Source organism: Ogataea philodendri, assembly GCF_020536065.1.
Source record: "Ogataea philodendri strain CBS6075 chromosome Unknown scaffold2, whole genome shotgun sequence".
Classification (NCBI taxonomy): domain Eukaryota; kingdom Fungi; phylum Ascomycota; class Pichiomycetes; order Pichiales; family Pichiaceae; genus Ogataea; species Ogataea philodendri.
The window spans coordinates 946,080-964,664 of record NW_025764020.1 but is presented as its reverse complement, the minus strand read 5'-3'; the positions used below and the strand labels follow the sequence as shown (position 1 = coordinate 964,664).

At 47.9% G+C, this 18,585-nt stretch overlaps 18 protein-coding genes across 18 annotated transcripts; 10 read left to right on the top strand and 8 right to left on the bottom strand.

The window, feature by feature from the left end:
* Nucleotides 1-172: 172 nt before the first annotated feature.
* Nucleotides 173-886, bottom strand: OGAPHI_004363 (uncharacterized protein; the record flags this gene model as incomplete). The annotated part of the gene is made up of 1 exon (XM_046205433.1): nt 173-886. The coding sequence occupies one exon, from the start codon at nt 884-886 to the stop codon at nt 173-175; it is 714 nt and encodes a 237-aa protein (XP_046061378.1).
* Nucleotides 887-930: 44 nt separating this feature from the next.
* On the top strand, nt 931-2,079 carry OGAPHI_004361 (uncharacterized protein; the record flags this gene model as incomplete). The annotated part of the gene is made up of 1 exon (XM_046205431.1): nt 931-2,079. The coding sequence occupies one exon, from the start codon at nt 931-933 to the stop codon at nt 2,077-2,079; it is 1,149 nt and encodes a 382-aa protein (XP_046061376.1).
* Nucleotides 1,317-1,799, bottom strand: OGAPHI_004362 (uncharacterized protein; the record flags this gene model as incomplete). The annotated part of the gene is made up of 2 exons (XM_046205432.1): nt 1,317-1,616; nt 1,683-1,799. 2 exons carry the CDS (start codon nt 1,797-1,799, stop codon nt 1,317-1,319), a joined length of 417 nt encoding a protein of 138 aa, XP_046061377.1.
* A 43-nt stretch (nt 2,080-2,122) lies between the features above and the next one.
* Nucleotides 2,123-4,393, bottom strand: OGAPHI_004358 (uncharacterized protein; the record flags this gene model as incomplete). Its single annotated transcript, XM_046205428.1, has 1 exon — nt 2,123-4,393. The coding sequence occupies one exon, from the start codon at nt 4,391-4,393 to the stop codon at nt 2,123-2,125; it is 2,271 nt and encodes a 756-aa protein (XP_046061373.1).
* On the top strand, nt 2,171-2,776 carry OGAPHI_004360 (uncharacterized protein; the record flags this gene model as incomplete). Its single annotated transcript, XM_046205430.1, has 1 exon — nt 2,171-2,776. One exon carries the CDS (start codon nt 2,171-2,173, stop codon nt 2,774-2,776), a length of 606 nt encoding a protein of 201 aa, XP_046061375.1.
* Nucleotides 2,987-3,742, top strand: OGAPHI_004359 (uncharacterized protein; the record flags this gene model as incomplete). Its single annotated transcript, XM_046205429.1, has 1 exon — nt 2,987-3,742. The coding sequence occupies one exon, from the start codon at nt 2,987-2,989 to the stop codon at nt 3,740-3,742; it is 756 nt and encodes a 251-aa protein (XP_046061374.1).
* Nucleotides 4,394-4,613: 220 nt separating the features above from the next.
* Nucleotides 4,614-6,557, top strand: OGAPHI_004357 (uncharacterized protein; the record flags this gene model as incomplete). Its single annotated transcript, XM_046205426.1, has 1 exon — nt 4,614-6,557. One exon carries the CDS (start codon nt 4,614-4,616, stop codon nt 6,555-6,557), a length of 1,944 nt encoding a protein of 647 aa, XP_046061372.1.
* On the bottom strand, nt 5,829-9,469 carry OGAPHI_004355 (uncharacterized protein; the record flags this gene model as incomplete). Its single annotated transcript, XM_046205424.1, has 3 exons — nt 5,829-6,495; nt 6,581-8,628; nt 9,116-9,469. The coding sequence occupies 3 exons, from the start codon at nt 9,467-9,469 to the stop codon at nt 5,829-5,831; spliced, it is 3,069 nt and encodes a 1,022-aa protein (XP_046061370.1).
* Nucleotides 7,304-7,642, top strand: OGAPHI_004356 (uncharacterized protein; the record flags this gene model as incomplete). The annotated part of the gene is made up of 1 exon (XM_046205425.1): nt 7,304-7,642. The coding sequence occupies one exon, from the start codon at nt 7,304-7,306 to the stop codon at nt 7,640-7,642; it is 339 nt and encodes a 112-aa protein (XP_046061371.1).
* Nucleotides 9,180-9,476, top strand: OGAPHI_004354 (uncharacterized protein; the record flags this gene model as incomplete). The annotated part of the gene is made up of 1 exon (XM_046205423.1): nt 9,180-9,476. One exon carries the CDS (start codon nt 9,180-9,182, stop codon nt 9,474-9,476), a length of 297 nt encoding a protein of 98 aa, XP_046061369.1.
* Nucleotides 9,477-9,523: 47 nt separating this feature from the next.
* On the top strand, nt 9,524-11,371 carry OGAPHI_004352 (uncharacterized protein; the record flags this gene model as incomplete). Its single annotated transcript, XM_046205421.1, has 1 exon — nt 9,524-11,371. The coding sequence occupies one exon, from the start codon at nt 9,524-9,526 to the stop codon at nt 11,369-11,371; it is 1,848 nt and encodes a 615-aa protein (XP_046061367.1).
* On the bottom strand, nt 9,592-9,954 carry OGAPHI_004353 (uncharacterized protein; the record flags this gene model as incomplete). The annotated part of the gene is made up of 1 exon (XM_046205422.1): nt 9,592-9,954. One exon carries the CDS (start codon nt 9,952-9,954, stop codon nt 9,592-9,594), a length of 363 nt encoding a protein of 120 aa, XP_046061368.1.
* A 135-nt stretch (nt 11,372-11,506) lies between the features above and the next one.
* OGAPHI_004351 (uncharacterized protein) lies at nt 11,507-13,309 on the top strand (the record flags this gene model as incomplete). Its single annotated transcript, XM_046205420.1, has 1 exon — nt 11,507-13,309. One exon carries the CDS (start codon nt 11,507-11,509, stop codon nt 13,307-13,309), a length of 1,803 nt encoding a protein of 600 aa, XP_046061366.1.
* Nucleotides 13,310-13,507: 198 nt separating this feature from the next.
* Nucleotides 13,508-14,296, top strand: OGAPHI_004350 (uncharacterized protein; the record flags this gene model as incomplete). The annotated part of the gene is made up of 1 exon (XM_046205419.1): nt 13,508-14,296. One exon carries the CDS (start codon nt 13,508-13,510, stop codon nt 14,294-14,296), a length of 789 nt encoding a protein of 262 aa, XP_046061365.1.
* Nucleotides 13,661-16,197, bottom strand: OGAPHI_004349 (uncharacterized protein; the record flags this gene model as incomplete). Its single annotated transcript, XM_046205418.1, has 4 exons — nt 13,661-14,219; nt 14,366-15,228; nt 15,454-15,864; nt 16,024-16,197. 4 exons carry the CDS (start codon nt 16,195-16,197, stop codon nt 13,661-13,663), a joined length of 2,007 nt encoding a protein of 668 aa, XP_046061364.1.
* On the top strand, nt 15,352-17,577 carry OGAPHI_004347 (uncharacterized protein; the record flags this gene model as incomplete). The annotated part of the gene is made up of 1 exon (XM_046205415.1): nt 15,352-17,577. One exon carries the CDS (start codon nt 15,352-15,354, stop codon nt 17,575-17,577), a length of 2,226 nt encoding a protein of 741 aa, XP_046061362.1.
* On the bottom strand, nt 16,588-16,992 carry OGAPHI_004348 (uncharacterized protein; the record flags this gene model as incomplete). The annotated part of the gene is made up of 1 exon (XM_046205417.1): nt 16,588-16,992. The coding sequence occupies one exon, from the start codon at nt 16,990-16,992 to the stop codon at nt 16,588-16,590; it is 405 nt and encodes a 134-aa protein (XP_046061363.1).
* On the bottom strand, nt 17,578-18,585 carry OGAPHI_004346 (uncharacterized protein; the record flags this gene model as incomplete). Its single annotated transcript, XM_046205414.1, has 1 exon — nt 17,578-18,585. The coding sequence occupies one exon, from the start codon at nt 18,583-18,585 to the stop codon at nt 17,578-17,580; it is 1,008 nt and encodes a 335-aa protein (XP_046061361.1).

Genomic DNA, 18,585 nt, shown 5'->3' with positions numbered 1-18,585 from the left:
TATGTTAATCCAGGTGTTAATTTTTTGTTGTCAGACATTTTTATATTTCCTCCGTCGGACACCGCCACGAATTCATTCGCCACCTGCTTTTGCTTGCTGCGATATATCTGGATAACTGTTCTCCGCATTCCGATATCGGATAATTACTGGCTGTGTATCTAATGTTAATATGCTATTTAGTTCTTGTTTGCTCCCAGAGCTCCTTGGTAAATGCGTCCATGGTCAGGATGCGCTGCTTGAGCTCATCAATTTGCTCTTCTGCGGCTGCGTTCTTGTCTTCCATCTGGTTGAAGAAGTCGCTCGTGTTGATATCGAAATCCTGATGCTGGTGATCCTCCCAGATCCGGTGGAACTCTGCAAACGAAAACTCGTTATCTTTGGCCAGCCGTGCCAGCAGGTCCAGCTGCGACGTCTTCAGTTGATGCAGGTTTTCCAAATAGCGCATGTTGAAGAACCTGGTTTTCCGGTTCGGACCCTTCGTGCGCAGCTCCTCGTAAATCGCGTCGTGTCCGTCCACCATCTGGCCCGTCGAGGCGATCTTATCGCTGGGTCGCTGTTTTTCCGTAAACAAAAATTCCTGTGTAGCAGATCGATCCTCGTAGTTCGACCGGCTCGGAAGATAATCGATGCTTGTGGACGTCGTTGGTTTAGGTCCACTGATCACGCTCTCCGTATCGTAGTCCAGCTTGTTGAACAATGCGCCTTCCTCCTGTCGCGACATAGACACCAGCTTCGACTCCAGTGACACGTTTGTCGGCACGGCGTTCAAATCCGCCCCCGAATCGTCGCTGTCATAGCTCGGCACTTTGTGAATTAGCGACGGGTTCGAGCTATTTCGCCGCTCTAGAGCATTCAAATTGGGCTTGTTTCTTCTAAGCCCAGACATTAATTATCAATATTTAATTTTTTTCCCACGTCAAATAAATTCACATGGACACTGAACCAGTAATACCCCTGCCGACTTCTTTGTCGCAGGTTCCAGACAAACCGAAAAAGAACAAGAAACAGCCGTGGAAAAAACTGTTGTGGTACAAACAGGATTATGAGGATAACTACACGGACTCGTCGTTTCTGTCGCAGCTTAAGCGCAACTCCACCGTGGTGAACTACTCCTATTGGAAGCTGTTTTCCGACTTCACACTGATCGTGTTGCACTTGTCGGTGATCATGTCGGTGATTCTTGTGTTTTACGGGATCTACAAGCTCAATTGGAACCCAATAGTGCCGACCTTGGTCAGCTCTATGCTTACAGCGCTGGGCTTCATAATATATGTCATTACACTTAAAATCAGAAGAAACAGAGAACTCATCAATCTTCAAAAACTCAAGATCGAGCAGCTTATTAGACCGTCCAGAATCCCCCGGTTCAACATCTCGCGGTCGCGGCCAACCTCCAGATCCAGTTCTCCGTTCCAGCAGTCGATCGACGCAATCACCACCAGAGACGGGACTCTGGACCTTGAAAAGTTGCTGGTCGAACCCAACCCGCCAGACCTGTTCGACACCCTCAAGTCGGCCATTTTGATCCTCCTCACATTGCTGACGTTCTCGCCCGTTCTGAAGTCGCTTACCAATTCCACCGCGTCGGACTCCATTTGGGCTCTTTCCACATGGCTCTGTCTCCTTAATGTTCTCTTCAACGACTATGCCATCGATTTCTCGAACGCCAATAGGCAGCATACAGACTCCAACCCAGACCTGCAAATCCCCAACTCCAATCTCTCCAAGAACATCTCGCTATCGAACGCCATTGTGCTGGCCTCCAGATTGAACTCGAACCTAAGTGCATTCTGCTTCATTGTGTTCTCAATCGAGGTGTCTGGCCTGTTACCTGTGTTCAACAACTTCACGCGCCACTGTCAGTTCTGGGCGTTCCATTGGTTCCAAGTGTTCGCCATCACCACCGCTGTGGACTACGCCATATTTAAGATATTCGGGCTAGGCTGGTTTCTGACATGGATCAGTATACATTTCCTGATCGTGGTGGTAGGCCCTTGGTACTTCATCGTGCTACAGAAGTACAAGGACGAGCTCCAAGGACCCTGGGACCCAGCTAAACCAATCTTCAAGTCCATTTAAGCATAAAAACTTGATCGCTTTATTTTTACATTTTAATTGTACATTAGCCATTGAAAACACCTGCTGCCAAACACAGGTTTCTCCGTGTAAAATGAACCTTGTACACCGGCGTCTTTTTGGTGAAATACACCGCCATGTGGTCCTGTGTAGCAGTAAACTCCTTGCGTTTGCGCATCTCCTCCTGACGTCTTTGATATCTCTGGTCTTGCGTCTCTGCGTTGGTGGACGTGTCGCCGTTTTTGGCAGCAGCAACAGATTCCAGCGTGAACTTCTCTGGCTGTGGGTTGTTACTCTCCATGGTGCCCTTCTTAACGTCCCAAACACGAACAGAGTTGTCGGATCCAGCACTCACAAGAACAGAGCCGTCTTTGCTGAAAGCCAAAGAGTAGATAGAACATCTACCGTGTCCACGCATAGATTTGAGTTTTCGTCCCGACGAGATGTCAAACATGTTGATCACGGAGTCCTCGCCAGCAGTGGCCAGCCATCTTCCGTCTGGAGACACTGCCAGAGCGTTCACCGCCATGTTATGTCCAATGAATATACGCACAGACTCACCTCTGGCAATATCCCACATCCGCACAGTCTTGTCGCTCGATCCGGTGAACAGATACGTAGAGTTTGGATGGAATTCAACAACGTCCACATCGTTCAGGTGGCCAGCAAAAATACGCAACGGGTAGATGTGATCACATGACCACAGTCTGGCTGTTTGGTCATGCGAAGCAGTTGCAAAATAGTGGCCCAGAGGAGAGAACTTGACGTCCCAAACAGGAGAGTTGTGACCTTTATATGATACAAGCGAAGTGTATGTGTCCATCGACCACAGTCTCACTGTCTTGTCCTCGGACGACGACAAAAGGTAGTGGTTGTCTGGACTGAATCCCAATCCATACACAGCACCGGAATGTCCCACCAACCGACGACATCCATCTGTTGTCTGGTCGTAGGTATCGTTTTTGAGAACAGAGTTGAGCGGAGAACCATCAATACTCCAAAGCTTGATGAAAGAGTCCTGGAATCCACCGGCCACTATGGTGGAGTCGTCGTTGAACTCCACGCAGGTCATGTCGTTGTTGGTGTTGTGGAAAGTGTACATGCAGGTACTTGGCAGCGACGCTTGGATAGCGTTGAGCTTTATTTTAGCTCTCGAATCCTGAATCTTGGTCAATGCCTGTTTCAAGTCAAAGGCTGTCTTTTGGGGCAATGGAAGAAGGTCTCTGCTTGGGGCGTCTTCGCTGGCCGGATCAGTCTTGAAGTTTTCTTCGTATTCCTGCATCAGGGTCTTGTCGTGGTTCTGATCTTTCTGGGCCTCGTCTTTTTGTTGGATCTCTGCTTCCAATTCCTTGGTAAACTCCGGGTCGTCAGGGAATTTTCCAAGCTTGACAGTCTTGCTGTTAAAAGCGTCCGTAGAATCGGCGTCCTTTCTGGTTCTGTCAGACTCCTCGTTCAACAACTGGAAGATGGCGGCAATTCCCTCCGTCGTTTCGCCGCTGTTCTCTTTTTGGGTTGTGACTTCCACCTGGGTTGTTATGGTCATTGTATTGTTGATGAATCTGACAATGATTCCTCCGCCAATGGCTTCATTTTCATTAAGGAAACTCAAAATCAGGTTCATGGACACTTTGGAAACAGTAATGTGATACTTCTCGGTGCGAAATAGCCGGGCAATCTCATTCTCCTCCAAATGGTCAGGCAACGAGATACCAGCCAACGAGCGAATCTCGTAACTATGGGACAAGAGGTGGTCGTTGTGGAACTTTTCGAAAAAAGTCCGTGCACTGTCTGTTTCACCGCGTTGGATCAACGTCAAGTAACTTTGCACGAAAACCGGATACAAAAACTTCTCAAGCTCGTCTTTGTACATCTCCAGCGAGTTTTCGCACCATGAACGGTACATGAGGTACGCTCTGCCAAAAATCTGGGGATCTTCGTCGAATTGTCTCTGTTTGGAAGCGTTTTGTTGTTGTAAATACTGTTGCTGTTGGTAATGGATGTTCGATCTAGTGGACACCACTGTTTCTGGCTTTTGAAAACTGGTTGTCGATGGGCTCACGGGAATTGTTGGAGCACCGGGGATCTTGGTGCTTTCGTTCCTGAGAGTAGCTTCTGTTTGGTGGTAACCTTTCTTGTTGAGGTACTCGAGGAGAATTCTGTTCAAGTCCGCCTGGGAGAATTGTTGCTGGCCCTGAGCAGACCCAGAGGCCTGAGCAGCCCGCGCCTGTTGAATTGCACGTTGGTTGCTCTCCTCTTGACCGGTAGCAGTCCGTGCCAACTTTTGTTGGTCGTTTTCCTCTTTAATAGGCCCCGTCATAAGGAATGAATATTTTAAATGTTTTTTTTCGAATAAAGGACCTATTGCCCGCCGCGAAAATTGACAGTCTTTACCACTGCTAACAAAAATTATTTTATCTAACCTTTTGTTAAGGCTTGATTTATGGGGTATGTCATCTACAAAGAAGACCCGAAGCCGAAACGGTTGTCATTCTTGTAAGAAGGCGCGGACCAAATGTGACGAGACAAGGCCGTCGTGTATGAACTGTGTCAAGGCCAATCGTGAATGTGATTACTCTATCAAACTTATCTGGGGTGGTCGTCCCTATAAAAAACCAAGGACAGAGAAATTGAATCCGGTTGCCGGTTTGTCGCGGAAAATACTTGAACAAGAGCCCAAACCTTTGGAGCAGAAGAAACGATTCAAGAAGATTGCATTCCAAACCGCAAAGCCTATTCCGGAGATAAAAACGGAAGAACCCGAGACGTTTTCTATCTCGCTAGAGGAACCAGGTTTTGTCGGGAAACCAATCCCGCAAGCCGATAACATCCATGAGAACATTCAAACTGTCAGCAATGTTTTGGACTCCATGTACGATATGCCAACTAAACCGTCGCAGATCTTGGAAGATTTCTCGTCATATATCCCCGAACCAATGCCGTCGGGTCTCGATCTGACAGATTTGGCCGATGAGTACTCTGAAGATTTACTCAAGCTCGAGGCTTCGCAGCCCGCAACGCAATCCAACCTTACAGCTATTCCGTTTTTAAATGAGCGCAGACGGTCGCCCCGTTGGTCGAAATGGGACGATCTGGACGATGAAAGCGATCAGCTTACCTCGAGAGAGCTGTCCAATTTTTCTGTCCACTCGCAAACCAACTCTGAAAGTTCCGCTTCTGAGACCATCGAGATGATTCCCCGTGGGATTCTTCCTCTCCCCGATCTTCTCCTTAATGTTCCGACGTACTACGAGTCGTTCCAGTTCTTCTTCTCCTCCACCACACAGCTATTCATGCCATTTGGAAATAACACAGAACTATACAATCCGTTTACCAGCGTTCTTCCTCAGTTAGCTTTTGCGAATGACGGTCTTTTATCGGTGACAATTGCTTATGGGTTGGCCCATAAGTCGTACCTCGCCAGCCAGGAAGAACCAACGGAAACGTTGGAGCAACTGTTGAGTAGATCTCTGGGAGAACTGCTTCAACTATTACAGAACAAAGATACTTCAACCAGCGACCTGACGTTAACACTCGTGCTTCTGATCAGCTCATTTATGGTGTTCACTTTCAAACGCAACTGGGAGGTCCATTGGAAAGGTGCAAAGCAGATTCTGCTGCTCAGAGGTTACAAAAAACCCTTCGACAAATTACTGAAAGATAGCCAGCGCGTGGAAGCAAGTCAGATCGACAGTGAGATCAAAAAATCCAAATTGATATTTTTCCTGTTACGATGGTTTGCTTATCTTGATGTTTTATCCAATCTGTCGTCGCCTATTGAGCCGTCTGCTCAGGAGTATGAAGAGTTTGCTAACCAACAAAATATTCCAAAGAACGACCGTTACCTTTCCGCTGACATAGACTACGAGTTTGAGACAACGTCTTATTCTGAATCGTTGATGCTGGACGAGTCTCGCTGCAACGTGGACTACTTCCTTGGTTTCAATATCAAGTATCTTTCTCTTTACAAAAAGACCATCCAATTGATCAAGGAGACAAACATGCGGGAGAAATTGGAACCAGGCAGCCGCATTTCTTCCCAGGTCGTTGACAGAGCACTCCAAGAGGTTCTTAGGTTCCAAGAACTTTCTCGCAAGGTGACTGCTGGCGAGGACCCGACCATCGCTTTCGACAGAGTGTTTGCATTGCTTGGGCTCAACCAGATCTATAGACGGGTTTTGAAGATTCCAAAGAGTTCCCCATTGATTCAAGACATGTGCAACGAGACAATTCAGGTGATAAATGCGTATCTCCTTGACGATGCTCCTAATCAGATCAGTGTTTTCCTGCCAATCTTTGTTTCTGGGTGCGACTCCCAAGACGAAAGTATCAGAGCTCAATATCTTGAGCGAATGAAGAAGATCGCGTTCACCGGCTCGCTGTCTGCAAAGGTTGCCATGGTCTTCATGGAGAAGTGCTGGTCTGAGGACCTAGACTGGTGGCACGTGATGGAGAAAGAGGAAAAGAAGTACATATTCTTCTGATATATTGGACATATTAGATATACATTAATTTATTGCTACGGTTTTTCCTGTTTTCAAGAGCCCGGAGTCTTTTTTGTATGTTGGAGCTGTTCTTTAATCTGGCTTCCACGCGGAGAAGCTCTTCGTGTCGTTCGAGTCTCTTGAGCGGGTCAAACTTGGTAAATGTGGTGGTGTTCGGTGTATCATGTAACGGACTTGCTCTGGAGAGCTCGCCTTCGCTGTCGTGTGACTCTGAGTCGCTTTGCACCATGCCTGGAGTGCCAAACTTTAATATGTGTGAATGGAACTTCCATAGAGATGTCCGGTGACAAACAGAAAGAACGGTGATTCCAAACTCCTCGATTGCCAAACGGTAGCACTCCTGTTCCAAATCGGGCGAGATCGATGAGGTGCACTCGTCCAGCACGGCAAACCGTGGCTGGTGGTAGTACATTCTGGCTAGCGCGAGACGCTGCTGTTCTCCCACAGAAAGCAAATCTGGCCACCTCTTCTCGATCTCCAGAGGAGTCTCCAACGCATGCGACATTTCGTCCTCATCCTCGTCGTCTTTTTCCGAAGCCATCTCCAATAAATGCTCGAGTTTCACCATCTTGAGCAGCCCAATAAGATACGAGTCGTCCTTCTTGACCGTCCCGTCCATGTTCGCCTTCTGTAGCTTCTGCTTATACTCCTCAACGGTGTGTGGATACACGATCTGTTCGCGGAGAGATCCATAAGTTAGGTAACTCTTTTGCGGGAGATAAAAAATGTCCTCTTTAGAGCTCGGGATCACCAAATGGCCAGGAGCTTGGACGTCCCATAGTCCACCCAAGATTCTGAACAGCGACGACTTTCCGCACCCGTTAGGCCCAATGATCAAAAGATTGTCTCCAGACTTGATCGTGAACGTTAAGTCTTGCACCAGGACAGTACCGGTTGGCGTTACCAAAGGCACGTTCTGGAACGAGATCTCGTCGCCGTACGAAACGTTTGGACCTTTCACCAGGGGTCTGACATTTGTGGCTGTTTCCACTGCCGAGTCCTTGTCCAAAGAATTGTTGATCTCTGTCAATGCTTGCTCAAACTCTCTGATACTCTCGCTGTAACCAAATAGGTTCTGGATGTTTTTCTTTGCACGCACCAGACTGCCGAGTGCATCTGAAGCGGTCAACAAAAGCCGTCTATTAGTGACAAAGTCTGCCGAGATCCTGCTGCTTGCATGGTCCGAGATGTAAAAGTTATGCTGGTAAGCAGTGGTGAAGATTGGGAGAGAGCAGAGCAGCAGTCCAAACGCACCTAGACAGTATTTGAACACAAAAGAGACGGCAAAATCGTAAACTGCCATTCTTCGAAGCTCCATTCGCTTGAATCGTTCGAGCTCAAAGTAGTTCATGTCGAGCAGATCGATTTCGCGGCGATGTCCTTTGGCCAAAGCTATTTCCTCATTGTTGTTCACAATCCTCGAATGGTAAGCGTGGAACTTGTTCTCGAGAGAGTTGCTGAGCGCGGAAAACTTGGAGAAGTTCGGGGTGAACACTTTCAAAACCAAGGTAGACACGGTAGTGATGAGACCAAGCAGGATTCCACCCTCAGCAACGTGTTCTCCTGTCTTCGAGAGCTGGTTGGCGGCAAGTGCAATGTCTAAAATAGGAACAAGGATCTGAGATGGAATCGCACTCAAACTATCGGAAAACTGCTCGATCACAGTTGTTATGCGTTGATTTGGGTCGTCAATCGTGTTTCTATCGCTCTCGTTTTTGGACTTGTTAATCAGATGATAAACCGTGCTATTACCATTGTCCGGCAAGTAAGAGTCCAGAACTTCGTCTGTCATATTCATCCTCACAGACTGAGAAAGCAGCTGCCGAGTCTTGACAAAAAATGCTTCAGTCAAGGAAGCCGGAACTCCAATCAGTACCCAGAACACCAGATACTTAAAAAAAGACTTGAATCTCTTAGTGATCAGAGAGGAGACCAGGTAACCATCCAAAGCGGCAACTTTCAATGAAATCAGTGCTCTGATCACGGAAAGTACCACCTGTATTGCCAAGTATTTCAAAATGTATCTACTTTTCTCGCTCTTGTAGTCTAGCTGGCCCATTAAGAGCACCAGATGTGATTTCTTGAATCGGCCGATGATGCGCTCCAGCAAGTTTCCGTGCACTTTCTCAACCTGACGTGATCTTGGCCGTTTCTTGCCGGAAGACCCTCCGTTAAAGATCATATAGATGATGGTAGCATATGCCAAACGCAGTATCAGGCTCCGACGCTTCGTATACTGCGAGACCAGCGCTTGGCCGGTGTACCATAGATAGCGTCTAGATCCGCTCACTTGATTAGCCATTTTGTCGAAACAATCTCGGGGTTGTGCTCCCATATATACTTCCCCTCAGGGCATGTGATTAAATAAATTCGTGCTTGCTAAATCTGGGGTAGTGGTGTTGGGGGTGGTGCGGGGGGTGACGGGTACGATGTAGTGATGCGCAATTACAAAAGGGCGCTTTTCGTTTGTTTGGCCGTGATTCTGTGTTGAGGAACAACCTGAACGTTAGTGGTGAGTTTGAATGTGGTATACTTACTTTTGCTCCGCTCCAATTGTAACGAAATCCGATCTCGTGGGCGAGAATCTCGCCAAACCCAAGCATGACACCGTTGATGAACGGCAGGATCAGGTTGATTCCGCAGGAACCTAAGAACGACCACACCGAGTCCGCAGTGATTTCCGGTGGGTCTGGAAGCTCGGCTCCGTCGGCCGCGACCGACTGGGGATCCAAGTCCTGGGCCGTCTGTTTGGCTTCCTCGTGGAACTGGTCGAGGTCCTGGCTTTCCTGCTGGGTGATCACATCCGGATGCTCAGTGGCTTGTTTGTGGGCCGTGCCAATATCTGTGGCTAAGTTCACAAGGTCGTCTAAATCTTGGTGGTCCAAACTCATTGTTTGATTAAATATTGAGCTAATCTTTTTGGCCACAAAATTTTTATTGCGTCAATGTCTTTTGAGGAGAATCTGTTACTTCAAGAAGCAAGCGATAACCACCATTTGGACGAGCATCAGGCTCATCTTCTGGACGACGAGAACGAGGCGTCAGTGGTTGGCCGGGCACTCACGGCGATTGTGGATATTGGGTCGAATGGAATCCGGTTTTCGATTTCTTCCGAGGCCCCCCACCACGCTCGAATTATGCCCTGTGTTTTCAAGGATAGACTGGGCATCTCGCTGTTTGACGTCCAGCTGCCGGATTCCGCAAACTCGAACGTCAAAAAACCGATTCCCGACGACGCTATTAGGGAGATTATCCAGGCCATGAAGCGGTTCAAATGGATATGTGAGGACTTTGGTGTGCCTGAGAACGCCGTCAAGGTGGTCGCCACAGAGGCGACCCGTGAGGCATCCAATTCGCAAGAATTCAGAGACATCATCTACAAAGCGACCGGATGGAAGGTGTTTTTGTTGAGCAAAGAGCAGGAAGCCACAACCGGGGCATTTGGAGTCGCATCGTCTTTCCATGATATTTCCGGACTTTTCATGGATCTTGGTGGCGGATCCACACAAATCAGTTGGATCAGCGCCAAGGGCGGAGAAGTCAAGATCAGCGAGCACCCGGTCTCACTGCCATACGGTGCTGCCGCACTGACAAACAGATTAAAGTTCGAAGACCACATGTACATCTACAACGAGATCAAAAGCGCGTACGAGGTGGCACTGGAGAAGATCGATCTACCACAGGAACTTATTGACGAGGCCGAGGCCAACGGCGGTTTCCGATTGTTCTGTTGCGGAGGAGGACTGCGTGGACTTGGCCATTTACTTATTGCCAACGACCCAGAGTATCCAATCCAGACCATCATTAACGGATACTCAACAACGTACGACAACGTGCGTAAGATGGCCAACTACTTGCTGCTGAAGGGAGAGGTTCCAAGAGTGGCTTCCGGAGGAAAACTGTTCAGAGTGTCTGCCAGACGTGAGCAACAGCTTCCTGCCGTGGGTCTGCTTGTTTCTGCGGCCTTTGAGTCTCTTCCAAAAATCAAAGCCGTTCATTTCAGCGAAGGAGGAGTCAGAGAAGGTGTTTTGTACTCCATGATTCCAAACCAGATCAAGATCGAGGATCCGTTGATCACTGCCACTCGTCCATATGCTCCGCTACTTGCAGGCAAGTACCGGGATCTTGTGCAAACCAGTTTGCCGGCCAAGAACATTGTTCCCTCGGAAGTCACTGATAGAGTTGTTCCTGCCCTGTGTAACATTGCGTTTGTGCACTGTTCATATCCAAAAGAATTGCAGCCTACAGCCGCACTTCATATTGCTACGACCGGAATTATTGCCGGCTCCCACGGGCTTTCTCACAAGATTAGAGCGTTGATCGGAATTGCGTGCTGCGAGAGATGGGGTGCCGATATCCCGCCTTCTGAGGAACAGCATTATTCCAGCCTCGAGAAGCTGGTTTTAGATGCCGACCCAGAAAACGGTGAAAAACTCATGTACTGGACCAAGTTCTGCGGGAAGATGATGCACGTTATCTGTGGTATCAACCCTGGTGGTAACATCAGACCGGGATCTTTGGTTTTCCAGGTCAAGGCCGATACTCGAACCAGCGAGGCCAACCTTACAAATGCCGTCAACGGGCTCGGCGACCTCAACGTTTCGGACGATGAGACTACAGAGGTTAAGGTGAAGAACGAGGTTTCGGTGCTGCTTCCTAGAGACGACGTCAAGTACAGCTATTCTGTTCGGAACCGTATTGTGGGGTTGCAGAAGAAAATCAAGAAACTGAACAAACGGTACAGCATTAACGGGAAAGTGCGTGTGGTGATCCGTTACGAAGACATCGAGTAAGATGAGAGGGCTTAATAACACGTGACGCGGGATATAATTTTGCAATGAGCCTGTTTGTATAACAAACGGTACTAAATTGGTTATTGTATTTATTTACTGTTGATAATTAAATAACCCCGGAAATTAGTCTGCAAGATGCATTTTTACCCTCTTTCAGTATTTGTGGTGGGACTTTGGTATTCGATCTGGTCTCAACCAAAAACGCGGTTCCCTCACTTTGACGAGACATTGAGGGATTTAAGCATCGGCGATATCAACTTTCTTCAAACTACAGACACCCATGGCTGGTACCTGGGTCATATCAACCAGAGACAATATTCTGCCGATTGGGGCGACTTCATAAGCTTTGTGGACCGGTTCCGCGAGCAATGTCATGAACAGGACTCGGACCTGTTGTTGGTGGATTGTGGTGACAGACACGATGGCAACGGCCTGAGCGACTTGACTAGTCCTAACGGTGTTTATTCCTCCGAGGTGTTTATGGAACTGGACTTTGACGTCATCACTGTGGGGAATCACGAGCTTTACGTCAAGGAGGTGAGTGAGCTCGAGTACAACACTGTTGTTCCAAGATACGGAGAGAAGTTTATCAGTACAAATGTGGAGTATTTGAACGACAATGGCGAATATGTTCCGTTTGGAAACTCTACATATAGATACTTCACCACAGATGTCAAGAAGTACAACGTTTTCGCTCTTTCGTTCTTGTTTGACTTCACAGGAGGCAACGAGCGGATCAGAGTGACACCAATTGCAGAGATCGTCAAACAGAAACAGTTTTTGGAGCTGCTCGAAGAGTTCTCAAATAAACCGGTTGATCTTGTTGCTGTGGTTGGGCATTTGCCGGTCAGTCACGACTGGCTTGAGACAGAGGTTCTTCACCAGGTCCTTCGGAGATATTTCCCTAACATCGTTATTCAGTATTTTGGAGGCCACTCTCACATTAGAGATTTTACCATTCTTGATAACAAGTCGTTTGCTCTTCAAAGTGGCAGATACTGCGAGACTGTTGGGTTTCTTTCATTGTCGCAGCTGGATCAGGACAACATCGACCTAGACAGAAAGTACATCGACTTCAACCTCCAGTCTTTTCTTCACCACACCAATTACTCAACTGTTGACGGGTTCAATACAAAGCACGGATTACAAGTTTCTCAAAGGCTCACGGACATCAGCAACGAGCTGAATCTTAGCGAGACATTTGGCGTGGCTCCACACAGCTACTTTTTGGCCGGAGCAGACTACAATTCAAATGATCCAAACAGCCTGCTACGCTTTTTTGAGAACCACATTCTGACGCAGTTGGAGCCAAAGATATGTCACGAGAACATGGATCCTGTGGTTTCATCACAAAACAACTCTCGAATGGTGCTCATCAACACCGGATCGATCCGCTACGATCTATACAAAGGTGACTTCAATAGGAACTCTCAGTTTATTGTGTCTCCTTTCAAGAATAAGTGGAAGGTGTTGCAAAACGTTCCTGCCGATGTGGCCGTACAGATCCAGCCAATCTTGAACAGAGGACCATACATTATGTCTGCGAACTCTGCAAATCAACTGGATACGTCACAGCTACTTTCTCCGTACCAACGAGCAGTTAACTCGCAAATGAATGCCAACAGACTACGGTACGGACAAACGACCGTGGACGATCTAGGAAACGACGGTGACGACACGATCCACAAGCCGCTGCCAAAATTTCAGGTCCCTAACGTGATCCGATCGTACGAGTACGTTGACAAGCTGCAACCGGTGGATATTGTGTTTTATGACTTTATCGAGAGGCACGTTCTCTGGGCACTGCAACAGGCGTGCGGAGACGATAGATTACTCTACCATTCGCTGGTGCAACAGCTCACGTTCTACAATGACTGCGAGCTGGAGTTCAACGTGGGCGAGCTGCTCAAGAAGTATGCACTTAAAAACTGGCAGTGAAGGTTTGAAAATTATTCACGTGATACAGAAGTAGGGCTAAAGTGACCTGTTTCCCCCGTGCGAAAAAAAGTCCCGGCACCCAGGCGAGCCCGCAGGGAGTGCGTGCGAGGAAGAAAATCTGAAAATTTTCACACAGTCCCATTTGGGAAGAGTTGGTTTAAATTTTTCTATCATCATTGAGAACTCTATTCAGACAACATGGGAAGAGGACCAAAGAAGCATCTCAAGAGATTAGCAGCTCCAAAGCACTGGATGCTCGACAAGTTGTCGGGTGTTTACGCTCCAAGACCATCTGCAGGTCCACACAAGTTGAGAGAGTCTCTTCCATTGATTGTGTTCTTGAGAAACAGATTAAAGTATGCTTTGAACGGTAGAGAAGTCAAGGCCATCTTGATGGAGAGACACGTCAAGGTCGACGGCAAGGTGAGAACCGACTCTACCTTCCCAGCTGGTTTCATGGATGTCATCACTTTGGATGCTACCAACGAGAACTTCAGACTCATCTACGATGTTAAAGGTAGATTCGCTGTCCACAGAATCACTGCCGAGGAGGCTTCTTACAAATTGGGCAAGGTCAAGAAGGTCCAGCTTGGTAAGAAGGGTATCCCTTACGTTGTTACCCACGATGGTAGAACTCTCAGATACCCAGATCCAGCTATCAAAGTCAACGACACCGTCAAGATTGATCTTGAGTCCGGAAAGATCACCGACTTTGTTAAGTTCGACACCGGTAGATTGGTCATGGTGACCGGTGGTCGTAACTTGGGTAGAGTGGGTGTTATCACTCACAGAGAGAAGCACGAGGGAGGTTTCGACTTGGTCCACATCAAGGATTCTTTGGAGAACACTTTCGTCACCAGACTCTCTAACGTGTTTATCATTGGTACAGAGGCCGGTAAGCCATACGTTTCTCTGCCAAAGGGTAAGGGTATCAAGTTGACCATTGCTGAGGAGAGAGACAGAAGAAGAGCCTTGGCCGGTTTGTAAGTGTCATAGGTTTTATAATAAGAACCAGTAGAGGAATGAAACGTTACTTCTATGTACACAAGTAATTACTTCTTGTAAGGATATTCAATATCCTCGTCTTTGCGTTTCCAGATCTTCTTCTTTCTTTTCGTTGGAACGTACTCCACAAACACCTCCTCACAGTTCTTCTTTTTGAACTTCTTGATGAACCGAGGGTCCCAAAGTTCAGAAGCGATTCCTAAGTCTTTGCAGCATCTCATCAAAGCGTTAGATTTGCATCCTTCTGTTGCTGTAGGAATTCCCTTCTCGCTGAAAAAAGTCTGTTCACCTCTCGCAATGGACACCAATCTGCCATAAATCACTAGTCCATACTCTCTGGTGAGAAGCCCGCCCATACCCGACTTGGAAACCAAGGTCTCTGATCTTGGAGCCAGTCCCCAGGCACCGGGACCAAAGGCTCTGTTTAAAATACGTCTGTACTTGATTTCTGGCAAGTAGAGCAATCCATCAGGGGTGATTTCGATGTCGTCATCAGGAAGTGGATCAGATAAGATCTTCTGAGATTCCTTAGGGAACGCCTGATTGGCTAACCCGTGGAAAGTCTCTGACCAATTGTGTGACGAGTCGCCTTGCAATGGAACACCATCATTAAGAGAAGACTCAAACATCTGGGAAAGTGTCCCTTCGACAACGGGCGTGGATTCAGTATTAGTTTCAGGAGCAGGAGTTGAGGTTGCGGAAGCGGTTGTAGTGTTTGATTTGGTAGACGTTGGCGCGCTTGTAGTTGTAGTAGAGGTTCTAACTGACTTATAAGGAACAGCTTTTTTCACTGTCTTAGAAGCCGCAGAAATATCGTTCAAGAACGCTTCATGACTAGCTTGGAAGTCAGACGCGTATCTACGCGAAACATAGCCCAAAGTCCGAGCAAAATGCCTCCCGTTTGCAAACATCTTCTTTAATAAAATGTGAGGCAACGCAATTTTATGTTAGATCGTGCACGCGAAGTCCGGTGACAGACTCTCCATATAGAATATTTACTTCCACGAAAAATACCTTCTTGACGTGTCAACTGGATCATGCCTCCTAAACAGAAAATATCTCATAAGGCTGCTGTGCGAGATCGGTCTATCGATTACGTGACGTTCAATTCCTCGATTGACCCTTCGCTGGACAAATACTACCAACTCACTAGTGTGTTGTTGACGCTTCTCGCTTTGGGCACCAGATTCTACTATATCTGGTACCCAGACGAAGTGGTGTTCGACGAGGTCCACTTTGGTAAGTTTGCCTCGTACTACCTCGAGAGAACCTACTTTTTTGACCTCCACCCGCCGTTTGCCAAGCTCCTGATCGCCTTTGTTGGATATCTTGTTGGCTTTGATGGAAAATTCAAGTTCGACAATATTGGAGACAGTTATGTTTCCAACTCCGTCCCTTACATTCCTCTTAGAGCCCTGTCGGCAATCCTCGGCGCTCTCACCGTCCCATTGATGTTCAACACCATGAAGGAGTGCGGCTACGCCATCCCAACATGTACTTTTGCTGCCCTTTTGGTCTTGTTCGACAATGCCCACGTTGCAGAGACAAGACTCATTCTTTTGGACGCAACCTTGATCTTCTCGGTGGCAGCATCCGTTTACTGCTACGTCAAGTTTGTCAAACAAAGAAAACACCCATTCACCTATCCATGGTACAAATGGCTCCTACTCACTGGTGTCTCACTTTCGTGTGTGATTTCCACCAAGTACGTCGGAGTCTTCACCTTTGCCTGTATCGGTGTTGCCGTCATCTGGGACCTGTGGGAGCTGCTTGACATCAAGAAGGGCCTTACAATTAGAGTCTTTGCCAGACACGTTGTCCAAAGAGCCTGGGGTCTCATTGTGATTCCATTCCTGATCTATCTCGGCTGGTTCTACATCCATTTTGCAATCCTCACCAAGTCCGGTCCGGGAGATGCGTTCATGTCCTCAGACTTCCAGGAAACACTGGGCGACTCGCCGCTGGCCAGAGAAGCCAGAGAGGTCCAGTTCCATGACATCATCACCATCAAACACAAAGATACCCAATGTCTTTTGCACTCCCATCTGTACAACTACCCATTGCGTTACGAGGACGGAAGAGTTTCGTCGCAGGGCCAACAGGTGACCTGTGTAAAGGACTCTAACGACGAAAACAACCACTGGCAAATTCTTCCTGCATTGCAATACCCAGAAGACCAGCTATTTGGCCAGACCGTTAAGCAGGGAGACACCATTAGATTGAAACACGTGGCAACCGGAGGCTATCTGCTCACCCACGACGTTGCCTCGCCATTATTCCCAACCAACGAGGAGTTCACCATCATCAACGACGAACAATCGGAGACCACCAGATACAACGACACTTTGTTCAGACTTGATCCGTTTGACAAGAGAAAGCACGACGTGCTCAAGTCCAAGGCGTCTGTCTTCAAGCTGTTCCACGTCCCAACCACAGTGACCATGTGGACCCACGACGACCAGCTGCTTCCAGACTGGGCTTTCAACCAGCAGGAAGTCAACGGCAACAAAAAAGTCACCGACCCTGACAACTTCTGGACAATCGACAGCATTGTGGGTCTTACCGGTAAGCGTGCCGAGTATGTTCCGAAACAGGTCAAGAGTCTTCCATTCTTGACCAAATGGTGGGAATTGCAGCTCCAGATGTTTGAACAGAACAACAAGTTGAGTGCGTCGCATCCATTCGCATCTATGCCTGAGTCGTGGCCAATGTCCTTATCGGGAGTTTCTTTCTGGACTAAGACAGACACCAGAGAGCAGATCTACTTTATTGGAAACCTGTTTGGCTGGTGGCTCGAGGTGGCTTTGTTGGTTTGTTACGGTGGTGTTTTACTTGCTGACCAACTCACGAGACGCAGAGAAATTTACGTGTTGAACAACAAATCCAGAGCAAGACTTTACAAGAGCATTGGATTTTTCTTCTGCGGATGGGCCACCCACTACTTCCCATTCTTCCTCATGAACAGACAAAGATTCTTACACCATTACTTACCTGCACATCTTCTGGCAGCTATGTTCTCGGCAGCGTTGCTGGAGTTCCTCTTCACCGACAACAGAGCCAGTGAGTACAAAGATCCAAAGGATTCCAACACTCCTGGAAGCATACACTGGATTCCGTACAGTTCGGTTCTGGTGCTGCTGTCTGCTATGCTGATTGGCACGTTTGTGTTCTTGGCTCCTCTCACCTACGGAAATGTTTCTTTGAATGTTGAGCAGATCTTAGAGAGACAATTCTTTGACATCAAGTTACATTTTGCCAAATAATCAACGGATAGGGAATGGTAGCTTTCTATGCAATTTTGCGTGGATGGTGTCCATGTTCTGTTCGTTTTCTGCCGTCAGGTAGCCATGTCTCATCAAAAAATCAACAATCACCCCTGCACAGTTTGGCTTGAACTTTCCAGCTCTGATTAGTTCACAGACTTGCGGGATATCTAGCAACTGAAAGTCTTCTGCTTCATTATCCACCGGTTTGGGCACCAGCTCTGCTGACATCTCCAAATCGTACACGTACTGTAATTCCGGTTGCAACAGCCCAGCCTCCGACGAGTAGTTACCAGCCTCTGCCTGGTAGAAATACGACACCTGGCCTGCTGGTTTCAGGTTCTGTCTGACAAACTCCTCTGGCAACCCGGCTTCTTCGTAGCACTCCTTCACACACGTCTCAAACGGCCCGTGCGGGTACCCGAGCCCACCAGCGACCGTATTGTCCAGCATACCGGGGAACGTTTGTTTGGTAGCGGATCTACGAGGGATCCAGAGTTTGACCTCGCCTGCGGTCTTGACGTAGCCATTAATATGCACGCCGTACATTACGACTCCCAGTAGCGGGCACGCTGCTCTCTCAAGCAGAATGTACGGCTGTTTATCCGGCGAATAGATGGTATACAGCTCGTCTCTCCAGCCACGGAGGGTGGAAAAGTAATCCTTTTTGCGCCAGTAGGAGGCCAGCTCGTTCAATGCAGTGTTTCGTTGTTCCAGAGTTGTGAGTTCCTGTGCCAATTGGACAGTACGTGCTGTTGTATCCACGGTGACCAGTTTGGTGGTTGCCAGCTTTTCAACAACAATCGGCAGAAGGTAGCCGATTTGGAACGTGCCGTCGTGCGACAGCAACACGTAAACAGCCTCGCGGAAAGCCGCGTAGTCCTTGTCCGATGGGTACAGCACCACATCGAGCTGCTCAATCTGCGGAAGAAAAGTCATCAGTCCGGTCCACACTGGTATACACTGCCTGGTGGGAAATAAAATTTCTCTGCACAGCCAGCTGAACAT